The 24,945-nt window shown below is 48.8% G+C and overlaps 6 protein-coding genes across 6 annotated transcripts; 4 read left to right on the top strand and 2 right to left on the bottom strand.

The window, feature by feature from the left end:
* Nucleotides 1–1,402: 1,402 nt before the first annotated feature.
* On the bottom strand, nt 1,403–1,753 carry CTHT_0050700 (uncharacterized protein; the record flags this gene model as incomplete). The annotated part of the gene is made up of 1 exon (XM_006695350.1): nt 1,403–1,753. The coding sequence occupies one exon, from the start codon at nt 1,751–1,753 to the stop codon at nt 1,403–1,405; it is 351 nt and encodes a 116-aa protein (XP_006695413.1).
* A 79-nt stretch (nt 1,754–1,832) lies between these two features.
* CTHT_0050710 (uncharacterized protein) lies at nt 1,833–2,668 on the bottom strand (the record flags this gene model as incomplete). Its single annotated transcript, XM_006695351.1, has 4 exons — nt 1,833–2,036; nt 2,103–2,152; nt 2,217–2,265; nt 2,327–2,668. 4 exons carry the CDS (start codon nt 2,666–2,668, stop codon nt 1,833–1,835), a joined length of 645 nt encoding a protein of 214 aa, XP_006695414.1.
* A 3,408-nt stretch (nt 2,669–6,076) lies between these two features.
* CTHT_0050720 (poly(ADP)-ribose polymerase-like protein) lies at nt 6,077–8,595 on the top strand (the record flags this gene model as incomplete). The annotated part of the gene is made up of 4 exons (XM_006695352.1): nt 6,077–6,853; nt 6,908–7,897; nt 8,128–8,415; nt 8,473–8,595. 4 exons carry the CDS (start codon nt 6,077–6,079, stop codon nt 8,593–8,595), a joined length of 2,178 nt encoding a protein of 725 aa, XP_006695415.1.
* Nucleotides 8,596–9,288: 693 nt separating this feature from the next.
* CTHT_0050730 (carboxylesterase-like protein) lies at nt 9,289–10,035 on the top strand (the record flags this gene model as incomplete). The annotated part of the gene is made up of 1 exon (XM_006695353.1): nt 9,289–10,035. One exon carries the CDS (start codon nt 9,289–9,291, stop codon nt 10,033–10,035), a length of 747 nt encoding a protein of 248 aa, XP_006695416.1.
* Nucleotides 10,036–11,644: 1,609 nt separating this feature from the next.
* On the top strand, nt 11,645–13,180 carry CTHT_0050740 (uncharacterized protein; the record flags this gene model as incomplete). Its single annotated transcript, XM_006695354.1, has 1 exon — nt 11,645–13,180. One exon carries the CDS (start codon nt 11,645–11,647, stop codon nt 13,178–13,180), a length of 1,536 nt encoding a protein of 511 aa, XP_006695417.1.
* Nucleotides 13,181–14,151: 971 nt separating this feature from the next.
* CTHT_0050750 (cellulose 1,4-beta-cellobiosidase II-like protein) lies at nt 14,152–15,878 on the top strand (the record flags this gene model as incomplete). Its single annotated transcript, XM_006695355.1, has 4 exons — nt 14,152–14,243; nt 14,321–14,808; nt 14,972–15,384; nt 15,441–15,878. 4 exons carry the CDS (start codon nt 14,152–14,154, stop codon nt 15,876–15,878), a joined length of 1,431 nt encoding a protein of 476 aa, XP_006695418.1.
* Nucleotides 15,879–24,945: the final 9,067 nt, after the last annotated feature.

Below are 24,945 nucleotides of genomic sequence, written 5' to 3' on the forward strand. Positions count from 1 at the left end.
CTTCTCTGTCGTTCCCGGTCCTGACGAAAACTGCTCGGGCCCACCGCATACTGTCAGTGGATCAAATGGCCGTGCTGCCAGCCTGCCGGCTGGGACGCGGTCCGTTGGCTCTTGGCGCTGTGGATGCTGCCAGGCCGCCGCATGCAAGTGGCGTGGTGTGAGCGATCCAAAGGCCAAGACGCCAAGTTTGCGGGTGCCAAGGGCTCAGAATGCCAACGGCCAACATGACTTCCACACATGCCCACGAGAATCGAGCATATTGCGTCTCCTTCACCAACGTCTCTGTCAGGACGATCATCCTCCTCATAATATGATCGCCATCGGGAGCTTATGAAAAGAAACCTCCTTAACCGCTTCTGACTTGAGAATCGGTAGGTCCTTTAGCTGTTGGTTTTTTTTTCTCGGGTAACTTAGCTACGCTAAGGAGGGGCTGAGGTGAAGAACATGGACAAGGGGGGCAGAAGGAGTGACTGCGATGCATAAAGAAAAAAAATTCTGTAGACCCAGATTGAATAGAATCCGAACCCTGATAACGCTGAAGAATGTTTCTTAGGATAAGTGAAGAGTAGGCGAGCAAAGGGTTCGTGGGGTTTCCATAGATTTCCATAGAAGCTTCAACTTCACTCACCACCAGAAAGTATCACCGTTGTCCTCGCTTGGACACAGTCTAACACAGGTAATGCCTTGAGCAGCAATATCAAGATATCAAATCACATGAGTTAAAATTAAACGGAGCAAGAAAAAGATGTATAAAGAAGAGAAGAATCCGCCCACCGCCCCCAAACACCATGCTACTCACCACAAACAACGGACCTAAAAAAAAGAAAAAGAAAAACAGGAAGACAAACCAGAACCCAACGCCCGAACGCCAAACCTATAACAGTACAGTATCAATAATACATGACAATTCAATCCACACACCATCAGCACCAAGTAATCCCCCAGATCCATCCATCCATCTGTGTACACCTTCTTCACCCGAAATCAAGATCTTCCAAGCACTAGCTCCAAGTTCATGACAGTCCAACATTCAATTTAGCAAGATGGGGCCCATGAAATTCTCTTCCCTGGAAGCAAGCTCAGAGAGGTGCCGGAGCACTCATTCCTCGCCCAGCTTAGTCGGGCCATCCATTTAACGGTTGAATTGTTGGACAAAGAACCGCTCCACAAAGGCGGCGTAATCGCCATAAAACAGCTCATCATGCTCCCCCAGTAAATCTTAGCGGAGATAAATCTTGGACATTCTGGACTGGTTGGTGACCCAACCCTGGAACATGTTGCCGCAGAGCGAAGAGCCCCGCATAAAGGCGACGCGGTTGTCGATCCAAGCCTGGCACCACTTCTCGATTCTCTCGGAGTCGAAGACTAAGAAATCAGGTATCTCCTCGTCGTTTGGTGTCGGTCAGGTTCCAGGCAACGGCGGCTCCTCTGCTAGCGGCAGAGAGCGGCCCTTGCCCTTCTCCTCAGTCGATAGGCGAGAAGTGCCAGCCGGGGCAGGCGAGGGATCTTTGACCGTTGAAGTCTTGCACTCCTGCTTCCGGGGGACCGGCGCGGACAATGACGATGCCGATGTGGGCTCAGGCGGCGAAGGACAGGCAAAGTCCTCAACTGCCAACTCCCGAGCTTCCAGCTTGGCCAGCTGGGGCTTCGGCTGGACGAGTCGCCGTGTTCGGAGCCTCGAACTCGAAGCTGATCTGGAGCTCATCCTATGCGGGCTCGGCAGACTCCTCGGGAGCCATCGATGCCGGGGCATCTTGGGTCGCAGTCTCAGTGGACACAGGACCTAGACTCAGCTCTGGCTGTTCGATTGGCGCTTCTTACTGCTGTTGCTGTCAAGTTGCTCCTGCAGAAGCTGCCCCTCTCTGCTGGGGTGTAAGAGGGAACGACAGTAGCAGCTGCTCAGGGATGGGGGAGCTGAGAGTCTCTTTGGCCACGGCAGAAACCGCGGGCGGGACGGTTTGAAACTCAGTCGGAGCGCTCGGCTCGGTAGCGACAGGCAGCTCGAAGCTACCAGAGATGACCTTCATAAATGGCTGCTGTGGATATGATATCAGCATGCGAATCTTTGCTGGGAGAAGAAAAGGGGAAAACTTACACCTTACTTCGACGGGCTCAACTCCTTGCTCGACCCCTCCGTCCATGGGCACAATGTCTCCGGCAGCGGCAGACACTGTGGGAAGTTGACATGAGGAGCGAAAGGGTAGCGATTATCTTACCCAGGCTGGGCTGGGCCGCAGGCACTGGAGATCCAGACCCGAGATGTGGCTGCGTATGTGTTAGCCAATGATCAACGCAAAGAAAACGAAAGGGAACCAACAGCGTCGACCATGACAGTGCCAAGCTCGTCCACAAATGGAGCCGCGGCTGTAGGCTCATCATACTTAACCCCAATCACGGGGGAGAGGACAACAGGAAGCTCCTTGTCGAGCAAGCTTGGAGCGTCCACAATGCTGATATCGATCACCTCAGGCTCGGTGGCCAACTCAGCAGGCTCTGAGATTGGCGTGGAAACCAAGGACAACACCCCAGAGTGGCAGACCTCAGCCTGCTCCAGCTCGATGGGCACCAGAGGGGTTGTTGAAAGTTCCGGTGCGGAGAACACACCCAAAACCTTCTCCCGAGCCTCATAGCACCCAAGGATGTGCTTCTGAAGAGGAGCGGGATCCATTTGGTCCTCCCCACGGATGACGAGAAAGGTGCTGGAAACTCTCGCTGAATGCAGTGAGAGCTCTGGAGCCTCTTTCTGGACCAGCTCATTTCGAAGAGCTTCAGGTTTCCAGTTCCACTAGGATGGGACTCCATCAAGCCGGCCGACTTCCTGGACAGTGGGCATGGCGTGAGAGCACTGTATGCAAGATGTTAGCAAAGGGTTGTCAACATTAGGAGGACAGTGTGGATGACTTTATGCAGAAGAGCGCTGAGCGAAGGGCTGAGATGGTGAAACCGCTTCAGCTCCTCCAAGTCTGACTGCTGTCAAGTCTGCTCACGTGTATGCACCGCGATCCCGCCCTTGAGCTCCAGCAGCACCTGCTTCTACTTGATGAGCATTTCTTGTGCTTGGCAAATGCGATGCTTGTTCTCCGCAACAGAGTGGCGCAGAGTCCAGACTTGTTCATCAAGGTAAACGCAGTGGGTCAGTGACATAAGCTATAAGAGCACAGATAAAAAAAATCTGATCAGAGCCATCGGAAGCACATCGAAATAATGCTAAATACGGCCAGACTTGGAGATTCCATCACAAATGACATGGAGCCGGCTTGAGAAAGATGCGTGATGCTGGGATAAGCACAATGAGCAAAAACGGGAAAAATTACCACGCTGAAGATACACAGAGGCTGTGGCAGGGACAGGGAAAGAAAGGAAAAAATGTTGAGAAACTGAAAAAATGGCAAATTTTGGATGGCCTTCTGCTCCATGAGAAATTAGAGGTCGACCAGGGCCGAAGTCAGGCTAAGCAGAGAGAAGATACCGAACATGGTGACATTATTGTCATCTCGAGCGTCGGTCAGGGTGTGGGAGATTGGTCGGCAATGAAGAGAAAATGGGGTGGGAAAATAGGGCGGGAAAGGAGAGCAGAAGAGCGGAGAGAATGAAAGCAGGGACAGCGCGAGAAGAGGTGAGCGAGGCGAAGCATATGCGCCGAATGCTCTTTTATAAAAAATAACGCCAGAGACTCCGTCTCTTGTAGGGGAAAACTGTCATGCAGGATCAAAGCAAACGAAAAGATATGGAAAAGAAATTGAAAAAGAGAGCGAAGGGAGAGCAGAAGTCATTTTGGGAGTTGGGTTGGTCAATGCATGTTTGCATTTCGCAGGTGTGCGCCTTTGTGCCTGGCTGCCACAGCGATGAGGTTTTTGATCTGATGTTCTGACATTTATCCTACGCCTACTGCTTAAACAAACAACTGCCCCCACCTTCCCCTACTTTCCCGAATTCTAATTGGCTGTTTTCTGAAGCTTCCAATTTGCCTTTGACCAGTTCCATTAGCGGCATCATCAATGTTTGCATCCCTGCAGTCGGCCATTGTTTATTAAGCAATGCAAGACTCGGAAACATCACTGGCAGCAACGAGTAAGAAACAGATTCAGACCTCATAATATCTTATCCAGTGCAACTAGGAGGAAATCAAGAGTGATTGTAAGTTTGGTTATCGTAAATCCAGCAGTGGGCTTTCCAGGCTGTGACTGCGCCTAGGAAGTGTGAACAGCCACCGATCCAATTTCACTTTCGAGTTATGTTTGTATATGAAAAGATAATTAGCACAAAGGAAAGACCAGTAAACTTTACCAATCGCAGTTCCTTTGTATTATTCTACCTTTCTACCCAGTGGCGACAGTGAGGTGTGTTTTGGAGTTGTTCTCGGGTACGGTACCCGCAGAATGGCTACATGGCGCCATGTGGGTGTGGGTGCCACCAAGTCCCCAACTTCAAATGCCGCAGTCTTGGCACACCTTGGCACCCAAGTGTCTCAGCCCTATGGGATTGGTTCACCGCAAAACGACTGACAGCTGCATATCTTCGGCCTATCATGGAAAAGGTTGAAAACTAAGATCAGTATCATACAATAAATATATAGCATATAGATGGTCATGAAGGTACCAGCAGTCATGAGGAGGATCCCCAAAATAGCTCCTATGATGGGCTTAAGCAAGAACCATTGATATCACACAGCCATTGTAGTGTCTGTACCTAATCCGGAACTCGGTAGTTTTCGCAAGCAAAGCAAAGCGAGAAACAAAGCAGACGAATTCGATGCCCATAGGGAGCGATGCTATCCAGTCATCTGGTGTCCAAGTTTCTAGGGCAAGGGTGACAAAACCACCTAACCTTGTCAAACTCAACCTCTGATGATCCTGTCCTGATGGAGCAAACAATGCAGTAGCAGAAAAGTGTTCGTCTGAAGAAGATTGGAAGAATGAGTGGATGTAAGTTTTAGAAAGAACGGAGATGTGGTACAGACCAAATGGGGAGTAAGAGCGCTATTACTTGCGTCCAATTGCGCAAAGGTCATAGTTTCGCTTAGAATCAGTCCTTTTAGTTTCGGTAGAGCAACATACACCATCACTGGATCCTATCTACCTGTTTAGGTGTCGGCAATCTGGCCGTAGTGCCAAAACAAGTTGCCTCCCAAGGAATGGAACGTGCCAAGGCGCTAGGATTCTTCCTGGTTCCTAGCCGAGGTTATCCTGGTTCGTATGGTGTTGCAAGAAGACATTGTGTACAAAGGTCCAACAACACCTTGCATCAGCCATGTCGGCAGCGTAGATGGTGGTCGGGAGCTCTTAGAAACATTCCATGAACAGGTTCCATTGCTGAATGCGAACTCGAGAGTTGGTTGGGAATCATGAGGGTCATCAATCAAGCCAGCAGCTGAGTGGCGATCCATCAGCTAAGAAGCGCATGGAAATTTGGGCTTGGCAGCTTATGCTACTGCTAACCATTGCCTATCCCACTAACAAATTGGTTCGCAGCACCTATGCAGGGCAGAGCGGAGAATGAGCGGATGACACAACTCTCCAGCATTTGGAGTCCTTCGCTGTGATCTAAAAGAGCACGATGAGGGGTGCAGCAAGAGCCGATGTTGGGGATTTTTCAAGTCCGAAATTTCGCTTCTGCAGGGCTGATGTGCGAGACGCTGTGGCTGCCTAACTGCTTGTGGAACACCACACTTCTTAGCGGCTTGGTGCCTGGGCCAGTCCCGTGTCAACGCGCGATACCCCTGGCTTTTGGGCGTTGTTGCCTGCTCGACGCGGTCTGAGTTGATGGCGCACTTTGTTAGCTCTTGAGCTATTTAGAGGGTAGTGGGTGAGCGCGATCAACTGAACCCCCAGCACCAGATCGTAGTTCCTGGAGTCACACCGTTCTTGGCGCCCTCTAACTCTTCAATCGCTTCTCTCCTCGATCGACATCCATAGCTTACCTCAGAGCCAACCAAGAGAGTCTGCCCAAGCGTCTGGCGGTCTGACCCTTCAGTTTTGCTTATCTTGATCGAACTGAAGCACTCTTCCTTGAGTGTTCTTTCTCTTTAACCATTTCAGCTCTCTCCTTCCAACTTCAAGTTAACTAGGACAAAACAATGCCGCCAAAACGAGGTAAGAAGGGCGCGCCGCAGCCACCTCCTCTCGAAGGCTGCAAGCTCGCATTTAGCGGTGCGTTTCGCGTTGTATCGCAAGCTGCTCTCAAGGCCAAGGCAGAGGCGCTTGGAGCGACTGTCTCAAATACAGTAACCAACGACACCACTCATCTCATTGCAACCGAGGCCCATTACAACAAGCGCGAACCAAAAGTGATGCAGGCCATTTCCCTCGGCATTCCTGTTGTGAGCATGGAATGGCTTACGACCTGCGAGAAGAATAGCGCTAAGCCAACGGAGAAAGACTATGTCCCGGGTGTTGTCATCCCGGCACAAAATGGTACTTCTGCTCAGCCTGTCGCTCAGGACTCACAGGCCGATGGTTCCGACACTGCCGCAACAAAGTCAAGGAAGCGTTCTTCCGATGATGCGAACATTTCAGATGATAAGGATACTGCGGCTCCCAAGACCAAGCGAACGCGGGGAAAGAATGCGGCTGCCAAGGTCGAGAAGGCAGACATGAAGAACGAAGATGTTGAGATGAAAGACGCCGACAACGCTGCTGGCGCCGATTCCGAGAAGAAGAATGAGAAGGTGAAGGCTGAAAAGGCCGTTGGCGAAGGACAGATTGCTAAGAGCAAGGATCTCAAAGTACCCCTCGATGAGGGTTGCCCCTATATCACGTCCAAGGTTTACATCGACGATGATGGTGTCATCTATGATGTGTCATTGAACAAGACGGACGCGTCAAAGAATAATAACAAATTTTACCGCATTCAGGTGGGTGAATTGTTATCCTGGTAGATTTGCCTTCGTCGCTAATGCTCCCCATAGGTCCTCGTTGACCCGTCTGGCACTTTCAGAACCTGGACTCGCTGGGGTCGTGTTGGCGAACGCGGCCAAACACAGGTCGCCGCTGAGGGTACCAAGGAGAATGCTCTGAAGCAGTTCGAGAAAAAGTTCAAGGACAAGTCGGGTCTTGCTTGGAGCCAGCGTGGCGAGAATCCGAAGCCTGGCAAGTACGCCTTTGTCGAACGCAACTATGAGGACGACTCCGATGAGGAATATGAAGCCAAGGTCAAAAAGGAGGGTAACGGAAACGGGAAGATTGCTCGGGAGCCTCCCAAGTGTACCCTCCACCCTGCTGTTCAACGACTGATGGAGCTCATCTTCAACGCCCAGTACTTTGCTGCGACCATGGCTTCTTTAAATTATGATTCAAACAAGCTGCCGCTCGGGAAACTCAGCAAGGCAACTATCAGTCGCGGTTTCCAGGTACTTAAGGACTTGTCAAATCTCATTGACGATCCGTCATTGGCCTCAAACTATGGTCAGCCTTTCCCTCAAGCAATTGAACAACTCTCCAACTCCTTCTATTCTATCATTCCGCATGCCTTCGGTCGCAACCGTCCCCCAGTGATCAGGGATCGGCAAATGATCAAAAAAGAAGTTGAGCTTCTAGAGAGCTTGAGCGACATGAAAGATGCGGATCTTCTGATGAAACTGGAAAAGACCGTTGAGGACGATATACATCCGCTTGAGAGGCAGTACCGCGGTCTGAACATGAAGGAAATGACACCTCTTGACCCGACGAGCGAAGAGTTCATTCAGCTTCAGAACTATCTCAACGAAAGCCGCGGTGTTACGCACGGCCACTCTTATCGCATTGAGGAGATCTTTAGGATTGAGCGCCAGGGTGAACACGAACGATTCGACAACAGCCTCTTCGGCAAGATGAAGAAGAATCGTCGTTTGCTATGGCATGGGTCTCGTGTTACAAACTTTGGAGGTATTCTCAGCCAAGGTCTCCGAATCGCACCACCGGTACGTATGATTCCCATCATCCTTCATCCTCCCTATCCACATATACGATGCTGGAGCACATGCACCTTGTGGCCTAGTTGCACCTTCCTATAGTTGAACCCTAACCCTTGCCCTAATGTTTGTGGCCCACTCGTTCTGTCCTTTATTCTCATCCCTTCTCTTTTATCAGCAATCATCCGTCGCTCTCATCGTCATCAAGCTAACGCTGCTCGCTTTAAAACGTCATTTAGGAGGCTCCTTCTACTGGCTATATGTTTGACAAGGGTATTTATCTTGCCGATATGTCATCGAAATCGGCCAACTATTGCCATTCCTATCTTTCCGGAGGGACCGCACTGCTTCTCCTGTGTGAAGCAGAACTTGGAGATCCCATGCAAGAGTTCATAAATGCTGCATATAATGCAGCCACAACTGCCAAGCAAAAGGGTATGATTGCAACATGGGGCAAAGGTCGTACTGGGCCCCTCAAGTGGAAGTCAGCAGCTTGTGTGCACCCGTCATTGGAAGGGGTGATGATGGTGAGTCCCAACCGTGTATTCTTCCGGCAGGAGTTTCGCTGATTAAACCAAATACAGCCCGATACCTCGGTTCCTCCTGGTGACACCAAGGTCAAGGATGCTAGCCTTTGGTACAATGAGTACATCTGCTACGACGTTGCGCAGGTTCGCCTGCGCTATCTCTTCCGGATCCGCATGTAATTTCGATCGGACTTGATGGCTTCATCTCTCTTCGCAAGTCTTTTCTTCTCTTATAGAGTGCTTATGGATTTAACTGCTAATGACAGATACATGCTTCTGGTAAGGTGGGCAATTTGCTGGATTTTGGTTTAGGTACATCATTATGTTCGCTAGGTGCAACAATACGAATCAGGCTTCCGCAGTTCATCTTGTATTTGTCAAGCTTTGTAGCAGCTGCGGTGGCATGGCGCATGGGACAACCGCTGCGAGCATACGTCGCAAAGTGCTAAGCTTCCAAACGACATCTTAGATGAAAGAATACAAATATGAACTTACTAACTTGCGAGCTCTCACGAACTTGGAATCTAACTTACAACCAGCTAACATATGTCAACTAGTACGAAAGTCAACTTACGATCTAACGAGTTTTACAGGTGTACTCATACCATACGAGAAGCTAACAAGTCGCTACAAATGATAAACAAAGGGAAAATGGAAAAAATACGGAAAGAAAAGAATAAATAGAGAAAAGAATAGAAGAAGACGTGGAAGTGTAAATATATTTTCAGTCTTTTGGAAAACCACGGTCCGGACTGATGTTCAGGCTAAGTGGGGCTGCTGGTTATCTGGTGAAGAGAACCTCGAATTCTCCTCAGACAAACCACTAAATCAACCTGCCTAATAAGATACGCAGTTCACATTTCGCCCGTAAATATGCCCGCATTCAGAATTTTGATCTTCAGTGGAACTGCTGACTACCGGCACATATCGATTCCCGCCGGCATTCGCGCGCTGAAGAAGCTTGCTGAGGACTCAGCATCGTCTCCACTACCACGTTTCACAGCCGACGCTAGTGAAGATGCTGAGATCTTCAACCCTTCCTCTTTATCAGCATACAAGGTCATCATCTTGCTCCAGTGTTCTGGCGAGTTTCTTAACCCCAACCAACTGGATGCTTTGAAAACCTTTGTTCGATCTGGTGGTGGCGTTGTTGCCGTCCACTGCGCAAGCTTTGCGATGAAGTCTTCAAAGTGGTACGGGCAGCTAATTGGCGGTGTATTTGACAATCATCCTGAGCCACAACTTGGCGAGGTTAGACTTGTTGATGGTGAGCATCCGATCATGCTTGCTCGCCTGCCCGGGATAGGTGCTTCAGAGTCACAGACCTCGGCGACAAAGCATCAGATTCAGGGATCGGGAAGAGTGTGGTTCGATGAGTGGTACAACTTTGAGAAGCATCCACGCGAAGCGTCAAAAGGCATTCGTGTCCTCCTAAGTGTGGACGAACAATCGTACGCTGGTGGGCAGCTTGGGGTGGACCACCCCATTGCCTGGTGTCAGATCTTTGATGGCGGCCGGTGTTTCTACACCTCTCTCGGACACTTTGATCAGGCGTATGAAGATGAGTGGTTCTTAGGGCAACTCTATGGGGGAATCTTATGGGCAGCAGGCCTTGCATGATAGACCACATCAAGAGCCTTTGAACTAGCTCTATGTCACGAGAAGGGGTGGCACACACTTGAGAATTGGGGCCACGGGCCAGGGGGCACTAAAAAGGCCAAAGTTGGCCCATGGTGTATTGGCCAGCGCAGGAGGCTTAGGAGCTGCGCGCCCAAGCAGCCCTCTGGGTAAGTATCCTCACGATCTCCAACGTCAGTTCCTCCTACGGGCCACAGGACCATCTTCCATCAAGGGCGGCCTGGCCGATATAGTCTTGAGATGCTTGATCTGCAATGGTGGATGGATGGATTGGTTCAACAATCGATTATGTGATTTGAAAGGGTAACTCGTCATGATTGGAAGTTCGAGCGAGTACATACGTATTTGAATAGTCCCTGTTGTGGTCTTCCTTTACAGCCCTCCTTTGCAAGGCCAGTACAAGGAAACTGGAGTAGGTCCTCCTCGAACTGTTTGTTAGTCTCGAGTGCTCTGCAGACAGAAGTATATCGATGTCCATGGTACCCGTTTTCAGTAGTCTGAGAAGATATTATTAGCCATGTGTCATCTCATTCCTTTTCGCAGTTCGTAAGGCAAGAGATAAAGAAGCGAAAGTAAAGAAAAGGAAGAAGACAAAGAACTAGAGAGGAATCACAGGAAAACAAGCCAATTTGAGCTGACTCACCACAAATTGGAAGCTAAGGTAAAAATATATTACGTAAGAACCGAAGGATTGTACTCTGGGGAACTGCGTTAAGGGATCGCGGTTAAAGCTCAGTGACTGTGCTGTTACTATAAGTGATCTACTATCCAATAAGACGAAAAAAAGTCATAATAGCATCGACATGCTCAACGAGATAAGTCACTAAGCGTAAGTCGTAAATCACAAAGTTACTCTACCAGACTTAGCGCTTTAGTTCTAGACTATCCCTGAATCCATCCATCCACCATTGCAGATGAAGTATCTTAAGATCATATCGGCCAGGCCGTCCCTTGATAGAAGATAGTCTCGTAGGACGGACTGGCTTTGGCGATGGTGAGGATATTTGCCCAGAGGGCTGCTTGGGCGCGCAGCCCCTGAGCCCCCTGCGCCGGCCAATACATCATAGGCCAACTTTGACCTTTTTCGACACTCCCTGGCCCGTACCCACAATTTTCAAATGTGTGGCACACCTTTTCTGATAACCTGGGCGACAGAACTATTGTGGTTCCGGCAGTTGCTCGCTGCGGGGGAAGCAGGGGTTCAGTCGGCTGTTGACAGCTGTCCAGCTTCAGATGACCCCGCCTGACAAACCGAAGCTGTTTACCGATCGGCTCCTCCCGATACCTGTGGGCCAGCGTCTGGGCAACCGTTGATCGAAATGGTCCCGTGACTCTTGGTTGGGATGTTTCCTTGGCAAACGGCAGACACCTGACCAAACGAAGGACAGTCCGAACGCCAGTGTTACAAAAGGTACTCTTAACCACTCTTAACATTATGGCCGATCAAGTACCTAAAAAGTATTTTAAAAAGAATCTTTCATAGTCAAATGTATTCTGTGCCCAGGTAATTCGACGCTTGAACTGACTCCAAATCTTTTGCCAATACACGCTGCTCGTCAGATCATTAGGGTTTAAAGGTGAAGGCATCAATATGACTGAAGCTTTTCGCGATGAATTCCTGAAGGGCCTGGTGGACAAGACTCAATGTGCTAGCGTTCCACGACTCCGCGTCTGCACCAATGAACTACCCATCTACGACCTGAACGACGCGTCCGTTCGCAACCTGCTTGTAACGCGCAGCAAACCAGAGACTTTCCAGCTCGGCACAGGGGCTTCTATCTTCACCAGCACCTTGATTCCTGCCATCATATCAGCTCAGTTCGAGGTCATCCTCGTAACGTGTTTTTGGGCACCATCTGCGACCTTGACGGCTCTGTGCGACGCCCTGAAAGCGCTTGCTGAACACCGCCGCGCGTTTATCAATGATGCAGTCACTAGAGGGAAACCTGCCCCTCCGTCTCTAACTATTCGAATATGTTTCTCGTCACGTTCGTTCTTTCAGAAGTTGCTGCATCCTCAGTCGCGCCGTGGGTACGTCTATCCCCCTTCGTCATGGTCCAGCAAACTTGGCCTACCTGAGCCGGCACTGCTCGAGGCTGGAAGAATCAAGCTGCAGGTCAAGAGTCTATTCTTTCTTCCATTCAGTGTGATGCATCCGAAGTACATCATCGTCGACAGGAAACGAGCGTTTATCCCGAGTTGCAACATAAGCTGGGAACCATGGCTTGAGGGGTGCGTGGAGATCACTGGTGACGCTCTGAAAGGGCTGCTGTCCTTCTTCGTCTTGACATGGGGAGACACTCTTGAGTTTTCCTATGATCCTGGGTCTGAGGGAGTTGAGAACCAACTTCCTGATATTGGTCAGTCAAGTTCAATATTGGTTCGAAGCACTGCCCATTGGAAGGCCGTTCTTCGCAATTTGTCCGCGACGATCCTCACGTTCGTGTTGCCATCTCCTCATCACCGTAACCCACGATTTCGTCCGTTACCTTGGCAGAGCTACCCTGCGCCTCCTGCGACACCGCTCAATGCGGCGCTTCTCCAGCTGTTCGAGTCGGCGCGGGAGTCTATCTACGTCCAGACCCCAAATCTTACGTCTCAGCCGGTGGTGATCGCTTTGCTGGAGGCCCTTGAGCGTGGGGTTGATGTGACCGTCGTGACGAACCGCCATATGATGATCTTCGAGCAGCTTCTCACCGCCGGGACCATCACGGCTTGGTCGCTCCGGTCGCTAATTCGTCGTTACGGTCAGATCAAAGCAAGATACAGCGACAGCGTAGAAGTTGGCGAACTTGAGGCTAGGCTTAGTTGCCCTGGGCGGCTTCGAGTCGCGTACTTCCACTCTCGGTCACATCCCGTAGACTCTGTCTACCATGACGAGTCAGGAGCGCATGCAGTGTCGAGTAGCGCTGACAGCGAGGAGCCCGTTCATTCGCACTTAAAGTTGATGATCGTTGACGACGAGTATGTCATGCTTGGCTCGGGGAACATGGACCGAGCCAGCTGGTATACGAGCCAGGAACTGGGTGTTATGTTCCACAGTCGTGAGCTCGCGGAGCAGATCCGAGGTGGACTTGATGATGTTTTGGAAGGTAGACTTAGCGTAGTGTTTGATTCGGACAATTGATAGGCAGGAAGCGAGGAACCGTAGTAGTCGGATAGTTGAGCTAGAGGCTGGATGTCAAAGTGAGAGCTGTAGACGGGCCGCCGGTGGCATAGACGTGCCGCGACGTCGTGTGACGAGCTGCACTCATTTGTTCCGCTTCTTCTTTGGGCTTCCGGGAGCTTCTGGTCGGAGAACCGCATTGACTGTATTCTCTCGAGCATCGTGGGCGGCCCCGCCAATTTCCCCAGTGGGCAGAGCCAAGAACCGAGAATGCAACAATGTTCCGGAATGATCTTCCATTTCTTCCGCCCAGACTCGGCACGCCCAACGATGCAACGGCCCCTGTCCTCGCCATCCACCCCGCAGCAAGAGCCGCGCCCTTCCCATCAAGGTTATCCAGGAACCTGGCTTCCGAGAATTGGCCCTCCACGCGTCAATTAAGGACGCCGACCGTAACCCGGTTCCATGCTCTTGGCCTTCCTCCTGACCCGGTCTGCGGAGATTGTCTTTGGTTCTCCCAGACGGGAAACAAAGGGTCGACGGCTCGGTTTTGCAGTTTGTTGCTCCACTCTCACCTGTCTTGGGTCGCATCTGGCCGTTTGGTCAATCAACGAAACCAGGCACGCCATGGGGCTGCAAAGGGGTTCGACAGGTTCTTCCAGTCCTTCGCGGGACGTCGCTCCTTGTGTAGCCGCCGCATCCCCACGATTTTGCCTGAACTTGGCGCTGCTCGAGCGTTATGCCAAGAACGGAAGTTAGGGGGTTCACTTGCTCGAAGGGCGGTTGTCGTCCTGCTTAGATGCGAATCTCACGGCTCAGCGCTCCGGCTGTTCCGGCTTTGAACACCGCTCTCATGCGTAGGTAACCAGAGGCCGCAGTCATTTGGACCATAAAAGAGGGCGTATCTTCGCTCTCGAGAGCTTCCCATCTCCCAGCTCCAACAGCCACAACAGAGTCAAGACAAGCTTGGTCGTCTTTGTCAGAAGTTCATCATGGCTAAGCAGCTGCTGCTCACTGCCGCTCTTGCGGCCACTTCGCTGGCTGCCCCTCTCCTTGAGGAGCGCCAGAGCTGCTCCTCCGTCTGGTATGTCTCAACCCCGGGTCTGAGTATTCGGGATCTGCTCGATCATGGATGCTGATGCTGACATGTTTGTGTCTCAGGGGTCAATGCGGTGGCATCAATTACAACGGCCCGACCTGCTGCCAGTCCGGCAGTGTTTGCACTTACCTGAATGACTGGTACAGCCAGTGCATTCCCGGTCAGGCTCAGCCCGGCACGACTAGCACCACGGCTCGGACCACCAGCACCAGCACCACCAGCACTTCGTCGGTCCGCCCGACCACCTCGAATACCCCTGTGACGACTGCTCCCCCGACGACCACCATCCCGGGCGGCGCCTCGAGCACGGCCAGCTACAACGGCAACCCGTTCTCGGGTGTCCAACTTTGGGCCAACACCTACTACTCGTCCGAGGTGCACACTTTGGCCATCCCCAGCTTGTCTCCTGAGCTGGCTGCCAAGGCCGCCAAGGTCGCTGAGGTTCCCAGCTTCCAGTGGCTCGACCGCAATGTGACTGTTGACACTCTCTTCTCCGGCACTCTTGCCGAAATCCGCGCCGCCAACCAGCGCGGTGCCAACCCGCCTTATGGTAAGCACATTCAAAAACCCGAGACCCACTATGGTGGAACCCAGATTTTGTGGGGTTGCTTGCAACCCTAACCCTTATAGCATATGAACTCTTCTGTCACCCCTCACTATCTCTGATCTCATTTTTGAACATTTTGAATTGTTCCGATGCTAACTAAAAAAAGCCGGCATTTTCGTGGTTTATGACTTACCAGACCGTGATTGCGCGGCTGCTGCTTCGAACGGCGAGTGGTCTATCGCCAACAATGGTGCCAACAACTACAAGCGCTACATCGACCGGATCCGTGAGCTCCTTATCCAGTACTCCGATATCCGCACTATTCTGGTCATTGAACCTGATTCCCTGGCCAACATGGTCACCAACATGAACGTCCAGAAGTGCTCGAACGCTGCCTCCACTTACAAGGAGCTTACTGTCTATGCCCTCAAACAGCTCAATCTTCCTCACGTTGCCATGTACATGGATGCTGGCCACGCTGGCTGGCTTGGCTGGCCCGCCAACATCCAGCCTGCTGCTGAGCTCTTTGCTCAAATCTACCGCGACGCTGGCAGGCCCGCTGCTGTCCGCGGTCTTGCGGTAAGACAACTCTTGAGACCACGACCCTTAGAACTACAGTTGCTAACATAATCAAGACCAACGTTGCCAACTACAATGCTTGGTCGATCGCCAGCCCTCCGTCCTACACCTCTCCTAACCCGAACTACGACGAGAAGCACTATATTGAGGCCTTTGCTCCTCTTCTCCGCAACCAGGGCTTCGACGCAAAGTTCATCGTCGACACCGGCCGTAACGGCAAGCAGCCCACTGGCCAGCTTGAATGGGGTCACTGGTGCAATGTCAAGGGAACTGGCTTCGGTGTGCGCCCTACTGCTAACACTGGGCATGAACTTGTTGATGCTTTCGTGTGGGTCAAGCCCGGTGGCGAGTCCGACGGCACCAGCGACACCAGCGCTGCTCGTTATGACTATCACTGCGGCCTTTCCGACGCACTGACTCCGGCGCCTGAGGCTGGCCAATGGTTCCAGGCTTATTTCGAACAGCTGCTCATCAATGCCAACCCTCCGTTCTGAACGGAAGCGGAGATACCGGAAGGCGGTGAGAAGAGCGGAATTCAAGTCTCTGCTTATCAAAATCCACTCACCAAGTGGATTAAAGCGGATTTATACATCTGAGAAACAACCTGCTTTAAACTCTTCTTGTACATATTTCACTTCGAGACGTGCCTCTTTCTCAGGAGCACTGTAGATAACAATATATCTGTCACATTTCTATAATATATAGCCACTTAAAAGTAGCCACCAGTGACTTGGTTTAGTCCTATGTCCCGTCCGTGGTATAAAGTTTAAGCTAGTGTTAAGCTAACAGAGCAACATTGAAGCGGATTTCAACTCAGCGAAGATCTCATCCGAATCTCTTCGGCATGATCACGGAAGAGTTTTGAGCCGGCGTTTCACCGGCATGCGCTCGTCCTCTCTCTCCTCTATCTCCTCTCCGAGAGAGTCCTGGGGCGAGAGTTCTTCAGTTTTGGGAAGGGTGAGTATATAACTCCATTGGGAGCTGCGGAAAATGTTTGATCGGCCCGAAAGGTCCGTTGTCCATGTTGTCCGAAAGTGTTGGCTGTGGTGGTTTTTGTAACAATAGCTACAATGCACGTCAGTGACTAACAATTAGAGCCCAGTAACTGATAGTATCATTAATACATACCTTGTGCTCTCGGTTCCTCAAGTGATTGCCAAATAGGGCATTGTGTTTAAGATCTCTCTCGTAATAAGGGGACCCCCGCATACGGCATGTATATGGATAATCGAACACATGCCAGTTAATATACCTTGTGCCAGATATAACTCTTGTGTATGGCATAACATCTGTATGCCAAACTCATGAATTACCCTTTTGTACATCGGATGGATGGCCTTGGGATCTAACCGAATTATAAATTAGCTGTACATCATAATTAAAGCAATAGTAGTTCAGCCGGAAACGTTGTTTAGTCCATTTACTCCAGACAGACAATGATTTCAAGTGAACAGTGTTAAGATTGATCCGAACATATGGATGCCATCTTGAGATACTCTCTAGTGGTCATGTTGCATGGTTGAAAGTACAGCGCAAGTGGATTGAGGATGGTCAGCAGGAAACAAAAGAAGCATTTAATTGTGCACAGTGCAAGTAGACTTCATCAAACCTATTACCAGGGTGCAATAAGGTCTCTGGAGTAAAGAACGAGAAGGCATCCGCTCAAACAATAAGCTCTTAGGCTGTAACCACGGGAATTGAAAACGCAAACTACAGTCTGGAGAGAGAAGCAGTCAATAACTACTGTAGGCAAGACACAAATATAGCAATTTAGAGTGTGTTTTAACTCAAAACGCATCAGAAATTTATTAATGGCCACAGGGCAGACTAAGCAGAGAGTGTTCTGAATATCAGCCAGACAGTAGGTAGAGTGAAATTTTCAATAACCTGCTAGAGCCTCTTAGTCCATGCGGTCTGCGGGCGGCGGAAGTGTTGGCTCGCGTGGCCTTGTTACCGGCGCATGGTCCGACTAGGCGAGGTCGTCACCTTTGAACAAAAGAGGAAAGATCACTGCCTCCCGGTAGTAAGGAACGCGGCGGTCGGCATGACCCATTTTGGAAAAAAAAAAAAGAATGGGTCGAGTTTTTCAATAGCAGAAGGGAACTCCTGGATCAAGCACCCCAGAGGCCATAAACTGCCATCCTACCGCAACCTGCTGGAAGATTTTCCAATTCGGCAGGATTGACATAGACGCGACGCGATACGGGCAACAGCTGACGTCCCCCACCATCATCCCGCAAGCCTGAGCACCAAGGCAGCCACATAGCAATTGTAACGGGTGACTTGATCTGGTGCAGACAGGGATCGATAATGGGTCGAAGGGTTAAATGATGGCCGCTGACGATGTGGGGTGCAAAACGAAGTCAAGTGCTACGTGTAATAATCTATCTTGGTCCTCAGTGTCCTTGTGTTGGGGAGAGGAAAAGCAAGAGAAATCCTTCATCGTGTTCAAGTAGCTCCCTTTTTAAAACCCTTTTGCCCTTATGAGCACCTCGCGGTTCCCTGGGATCTTCAGGGGTTTTCCTCGTCGTGGCAAGGATATCTAACTCATTCTTAGTACCCCTTATATTTCCCGGGCTCTACCAATCAAATATGCCCTTCTCAGGCATGTGTCACAGGTATTCGATATGTTAGCTGTCAAGGATATTTCTTCTCCTTGGACTGCCGTGTCCATGTGACAGCAATGGCAATGCTCTCCCACGCTAATCACCTGGTAGGTTTTAAAACATCAGATAACTCACTGCCAACGGTTGGAACTTGATTGACTTGGAATATATAGCTATTTGTTCAGTCTAGCATGGACAGAGCTTTAGCTCTGGGTGGCTAATTAACCATGAGCCATGCCCTGTTTTTGTGCCGATTATCTTTTCTGATTCTCCTCTTGGTCATCTCTGTTCGCAGCCACTCTTCTGAATTTTCCATTCTCTTCCACTTTATAGTTGAGAGTATTCCAGCCAAATGGTTCGTCAATCCCCTAGACCATCGCCTCATGTTCTTCCGACATCGATACAGATGACACCAGTCGGCGGACTTCACCCGGCCTATCCTGGGGATATGATATGGTATAGTTTCTTCCCTGATCCAACCATTCCCATGTGATTTCCAGGACCTTCCTTGGGATCATCAACTCAAACCCACAGAAAGGTCACTAGAGGCGTTAAAATGCACTGGTGCTTTATCATCTTGCATGTCCAGCAGGATATCGTAAGGTCATAGACTTGCAGATCGATTAGTGCCTTTCTCTATATACTCATCGAGCGTAGGAACTATAGAAAGCCACACATACAGAGAACATTCTTTTTCATCTAGAGCTGAATGGCTATGGTTTAGCCCATATCAAAATCCCTTTTATAAAGATCGATATTCTTGTTATAGAGCGGTCGTTCGAATGGGGCCTGGGAGTCAAGTATTACAGTATGCTGCATCCAGGGGCTGCAATACAAAACGACATATTTTATCCAAACTGGCCGCATTTGATCGATTTTATCCTGCCCTGTCCGTCTGCATTTTCACTTTCCGCGCTCAACAGAACTACCTGCTCTGTTCAGCATTCCAAGTCATGTAACCATCCAGTTGTCTCCAATTTGCTCCCTTTTGCTTCTTTCGTCATTTTTTTTGCATCAACAGGGATTGATGGGTACATGATAGGGTTGGCATGGGAATCGGCTTTACATGGCCAAATCATGAACCGGAAGGCCCAGAACCCCCTCTTCTACCGAGACACCTGTGGACCGAGGCGTTCTTGAAGGTAACTAACGTGCTTCTAACACCTCCTGCAGTATACAGTTTCGTCGATAACTTCTCGACTCATTAAACATGGATTCTGATGTTGGCTTGACTATTAGATGATGAGGCCGATGGTTCGATCAACAATTTAATTCTCCAGGATGTCGATGCACATCTTTGACGCCATCTTTAGCTTGACATGTACAACGAAACAGGTATACCTGAGGAACAAATTGACTAGGATATGTCTGAGGAGACATGGGTGTGTGATGTTCAAGCTTGCAGCATTTACGGTCATGATTTCGAGTAGGAAGAGGGCCTTCAAGATCATTTGAAACGGACGAACAAAAGGTGTTAAATCCAGAACACGATTTCCAAGTCATCCACCAACAGTCTTCTCGGATTTTGCTCGAGAACCTCCACAGCAAACAGAGTCAAACGACAACGGTTCTGGTCTCTTCGGCCAAGATGTTCATGTGTCAAAGCTTCGGGTAGATCGTTCTTACTTTTGTAAAACACTAATCAACGTCGTTTACGGCCCTGTTTTAATTTCTGGTCAATGATAGCAGCATTCACGAAAATGCGCCGAGGGTGTTACGAAGAGATATAGATAAATGGAAGAAAGCATGGAAAATTAAATAAAGAAATAGAAGAAGGAATAAAAAGGAATGAATAAATGAATGAAGAAGTGGAGGATGTAACGAATGGATAAATATCAAAAAATAAAAGAAAGAACGAAGTGGAGATTGAAGAGCTGTGAAATGGAAGAGGGCCTGCAAGGGGCGCAAATACTGGGATTTGGGTCTATATACACAATTGTGAGGGATGAACCGTTAACTCATTCTGTATATAGAACAGTTCAATGAGGAGCTTTTAAGAGCCTGGCAAATGGTGTGCATTAGCTGGCTTGCGGCTTGATATCCATAGCAACCCAGCAGAGAGGAAGCAGAGAAGGCAGCATATATGTACCTAGGGTCCAAGCATTTCTCGCAAATGAACACGATAGCAAACTAGCCCCTTTCCTTCTGTTCACATGGAATTAGCAGACTCAGGGACACTTCATTTTCCCATAGCAAATCATGGGAAGATTTCATCCACCTTCAGCTTTATAACCCCTTCTGAATCGAGCAAAGGAGGTTCGGTGTGAGACCTAAGCCTGAACCCCGGGTGGACTTCATAATGAAAGACCATCGTAGTATGTGATTCAAGAAATGCCTAGAGCATGGCTTCGGAGTAAATGTCTTTCAAACTCCGTGGCCACCATTCAAAGCTAGCATGGTCAACTCATTGGAGTGCGTTACGGGTACGAGGATTTTTCTACATTGCCACTGAGTGATACATATAGCATATCATTCTAGAAAATCAGCGGTGATCAGTCCGAAAGTCTAAGCGCCTATGATGACTCAAAATGGCTAACCCACCATCCACCAGGGCCGCTCAATTACCAAAGGCGGTATAATCACTACCATGATCTACCATACTGTTATGCCATGCACTTCTGTCAGAACCTACGAGAGGAGCAGGAATCATGGTAGATGGCTAGATTATACAACGGAATCTTGTTATATCATAACCACTGAGAGCTCTCATTATTATACTTGGTCCTATCATATGCAGTCTATACAGTGACATCATTCACCAGCATTGTGTCATGCTGTAAGGATCTTATGGCACGACACAGCTGAAGTGACACGATACAGCGATCGATGCAATGAGGCGAGCAAGCACTAGGTGAAAAGTTCCATTGAACTCCGAGCTATCCAATCCATAGTTATCTCTTCTCATGTATAATTTCCTGTCATGGATTACCTTGCAGCAGGTAGTCATCAGATTCTCTGCATTCTTATTATTTTTATTCTATTTTTCGACTGGGTCCACCCCTGAGGGTGCTATGTCGTGCCCATGACGACGGCGAGCAATAGCTATCAACTAACCTATATACAAATAACATCGGAGGAAAAGCCTGCACTGGGGCAAAACCGGTGTAAGCCAAGGGGGCTGGGGAGGGGGGGGAGTCTTGTGTCTTAGATTGAATGGCAGGTTCACATTTGTACGAACCCTGGGATGTAGATTTCCAACTCCGACTCCGACTCCGATTCCGACGAATCGGTGTCGGGGTCAATGCTCGTGTGGGGTTGGGGTTGCGTGTCGTAGGGGGGATACATTCCTTGGCACAGATCAGATGTGATCTAAGCCAAGCATGCTCATGTAATTGAACAGAATAACAGTGTTTGAGTCATTCTGAGCATTCGCACTTCTAATAACATGCTCCAATGATTACTGATACTTTCAACTATTGAATGTCCATCAAAAAGAGAAAGAACAATTGACTATACGAATGAAAAAGAAAAAATGGAATTTCTCTTTATCTGGACTCCGAAGTATTCCCTCCATTTCAGTCCCGACTATATTTAATTTTAGGTCTGACACGCCTGTTCAATGACTCCATGATCTCTCCTTCCATACTGCTCGCAAAGTATATCCAATTCGTGGCGATACGAGGGTAGTAGGCTTATCAGGGTCATCGGGAATGAATTCGAAAAAGGACATGCTGAAGATAGAAGAGATAAACGTAGCTGGGAGAAAAACCGCACGTAATAGGGAGAGTGTTTTCATTGAGGTGCTGTCTCTTCTAGCACTATGTGCTAGACGTCGCTGTTCACCTGCCATTTGCAGGTTGAGTTTAGACTTCCTCTGGGACATATAGTTGTAAACCTATAATCGAGGTCCAAGGGTTAGTATTAGAAATGTTTGAACATTTAACATAGCGAGTATAATGTACTGTTGCCCGATAAATGTCTAGCCATTCCAGTGTGTCATTAGAAAAATGCTCGATCCTCGTTAGCTGGACCCTGTACAGTTCCAGTCCTGAGTGCAAGCTGTGATGTAGTTTCTCTATCTCGCTACTTTCATCCCCGTATCCCTCATATCGATCCCTAGTACTAGCCACTGACAAAAATCGATCCATAGCAGTGCATAGTACCTTAATAACTTCCTTATATGCTTGTGGAAGTTTCTAAATAATCATATTACGAGCCTCGATAATATCACCGTCGATGAGTTCAAGGTTGAGCGTGCCTCGATCGCTGTAGCGAAAGTAGATATCTTCAAGGTGCTCTGGTATTTGCTCCCTGCCTAGTGAAACGGCGAACTGTATATGACGCAGCCACTCACGAACATCTCGCTGCTTTTCATCGCTACGTTGGATTTCATGGCCAAAAATGATGATCGGTAACAGTAGGGGATGCGGGATTTGGGAGGGTGTTGCTATACAGGCTCTCAAGAGTTCAAGGCTCGCGGTGCCTATATGGGAGATTGCTAGGGATTTGAAATATGCCGTTGTGATACCATTACGGAACGAGTGTGCAAGGGTAAGCTCCCAATCACGCTGTTTAATTACTGAGCAATGGAAGTTATAAAAGACAAATCTAATACGGTCAACCGAGGTATCATTTTACAGTTTTGCCTTAGAGTAAAACTGATGAGTAAGCAAATGAAACTCAAGTCGTTATGTAAAGCTAGAGAAGTATACCTTTTTCTTAGCACCGGTCTTCGGAAGATTGCCTCTATTTCCATTTCAATTAGGGCACTGCAGCTCAAAGTCTAAAGTCCGTTATGATATAGAGGAACAACACCTATGCAGGTATGGCCCGTCCGGGCTATGGTTGTATGCTGACCAGAAAAGAGGCCCAACAGAGCCGGTAGCTCAAGAGTCTTCAAAGGCAGTGCCAAAGTCCTCAGCATTTCCTCGTATAATTCTGGTCTTAAGATATATGTCGAGGAGCATATGTTTCGGCTTTTTCGGAATCTTTCTGCAGACCAGCAAGATGTAGCATGTTAGAAAACATCGACAATATATGTCTCGAAGATCGAAGGGTACGAAGTTTATATTGTCGCCAGCACAATCATAATAGTTAATAATCTAGTTACCACGATATATTCAACTGTAACTCTAACAAGCATCACACTTAGGCTAATGGAAGAACAAAGAAGAACTTAACTGCCCAAGCTTACATCATGCGTAGTCCACCAAGCAATCTAGCTTTCGATGGTACTGTCGGTGGTGCAAGGGTACCACGACGGTAAAGAAAGTTGGTAAATTCATCGTTCAATCCATCTGAGCTGAACTGATGCTCATGAATAACATTGAAAGTGGAATCCTAATGTATTATCGCCCGTAGATATCGTTAGCAGAGTATGATTTATGATATAAATTTCTGCGGGCTAGCCGCATTCGGTCATTTAACAAGTTGGTTCTATTATTGGCAAGTACTTTTGGCGTTTGGAATCGAGATTTTGATCACTGGGGACTAGTGGGGTTGCCTACCGAGTAGATGAGTATTTCAAGACAGTTAGTCGGTTCTTCTTCAAATGTGCATCGGTCTAAATACGTCCGAAAGACATGCTCATCCATAGTAGCAGCTATGTCCCAACTCTAAGGGCTCAAGGATTCAATCCATTATGCAAAGGGGGTCAAAACAGAAAGGCAGCCTGCTAGTGACTCTCATAATGAGGAGTCATAGAAAACTTAAAGTTAGCGCAAGAAACCCCGTTTTATATTTTAAGATGTTAGGCAACCTGTAACAGGCGTGGCCTGCCTAATGAGGCTAACAGTAGATTACTGCTTCGCCACCACACTTATGCAATTCTCTGTAATACAGCAGTGGTGCAGCCCTGCCGTTATCCATTAGCTTGAGACATTTATGCAGGCTACAATCCTTTATTTTAATATAACAGTACCATATCTACTCATTCAAGCTAGACACAAGTCAGCACTACAAAGGCTAGTTACTGGCCATCAGAAGAATAGTTACCGGCAGATCTGCAATCTTCTCTAGCCAAGATCTCCGCGCTGACCTCGCTTACGAACTGAGGGCTGAAAGCACTAGGCGACTGGGCAATCAGTGGTTTGGTAGTGGCTTGTGCTACCTTACTCCTATCTAGGGCGCTCGCCCGACCTAATTCCAGTGCGAATGAGTAAATCTCAAGCAAGTAACTACCCTAATGACTGGACTTTTGTAAGGTGAGGTGAGTGCAGTTTCTGCCGCTGATTGGTGCAGATAATAAGCTGCGGTTTTTTCAAGGCTGAGCAAAATGTCGATTCTCTGGGCTGTGGTATATTGTTTTCTAGCCAATGTTTAACTAACAGGACTTGAGCACAGTGTATCTGTCTTAATTCATATTAGCGGTATAAAAATTCTCCGACCGTCGGGGATGGGCCAGTGGCGGATTACCCCTTACACAGAGTACAGCACAGAATGTCTTTTACCCGCTTCTGTAATATGATATATCAAGTACTATAGCAGACTTTTTTCAAACTGGACTTTATGGTGAACAGAGAGAACCTTGCATTTCGCTGCAACTCTGACAAGTCAACGAAGGGTCACCGAGGAAACCCCATGTGGTAAAGATTCCGCTGATTGCTGCCGATATGGCAACTTTTTATATCAGAAGAATATAGAGTTGCTGCCCACTTCACCCCGACTGCTGCGTCTTGTGAGAGGGAATTTGTTACCACTATCTATCACATTCAACAGTCCAGCCTTTTGCATTGCCAACTCGAGAGAATGCTAAGGCGTTCTCCAGGGTTCCGTTCACTCGCACTGTGAATCTTTGAGATGCATCTGATTATCACGAAACCGTTTGGAGCTACAAAACCTATGATTGCCTATTGATAGTCTCTCCAGTCTACAGCATCCGTGCCGTCCCGTGGGAGTTTCAGTAGCTTATCAGCCCAATCGACGGTTGGAGACCCAATGCAAATTCGGCGCTGCACAGTTTACTCTAGCTCTGTGCATGTTGATATGTATGGTTTCCATCTGTTTCCCCAAAAAA

Source organism: Thermochaetoides thermophila (assembly GCF_000221225.1).
Source record: "Thermochaetoides thermophila DSM 1495 unplaced genomic scaffold scf7180000011820, whole genome shotgun sequence".
Taxonomy (NCBI): Eukaryota; Fungi; Ascomycota; class Sordariomycetes; order Sordariales; family Chaetomiaceae; genus Thermochaetoides; species Thermochaetoides thermophila.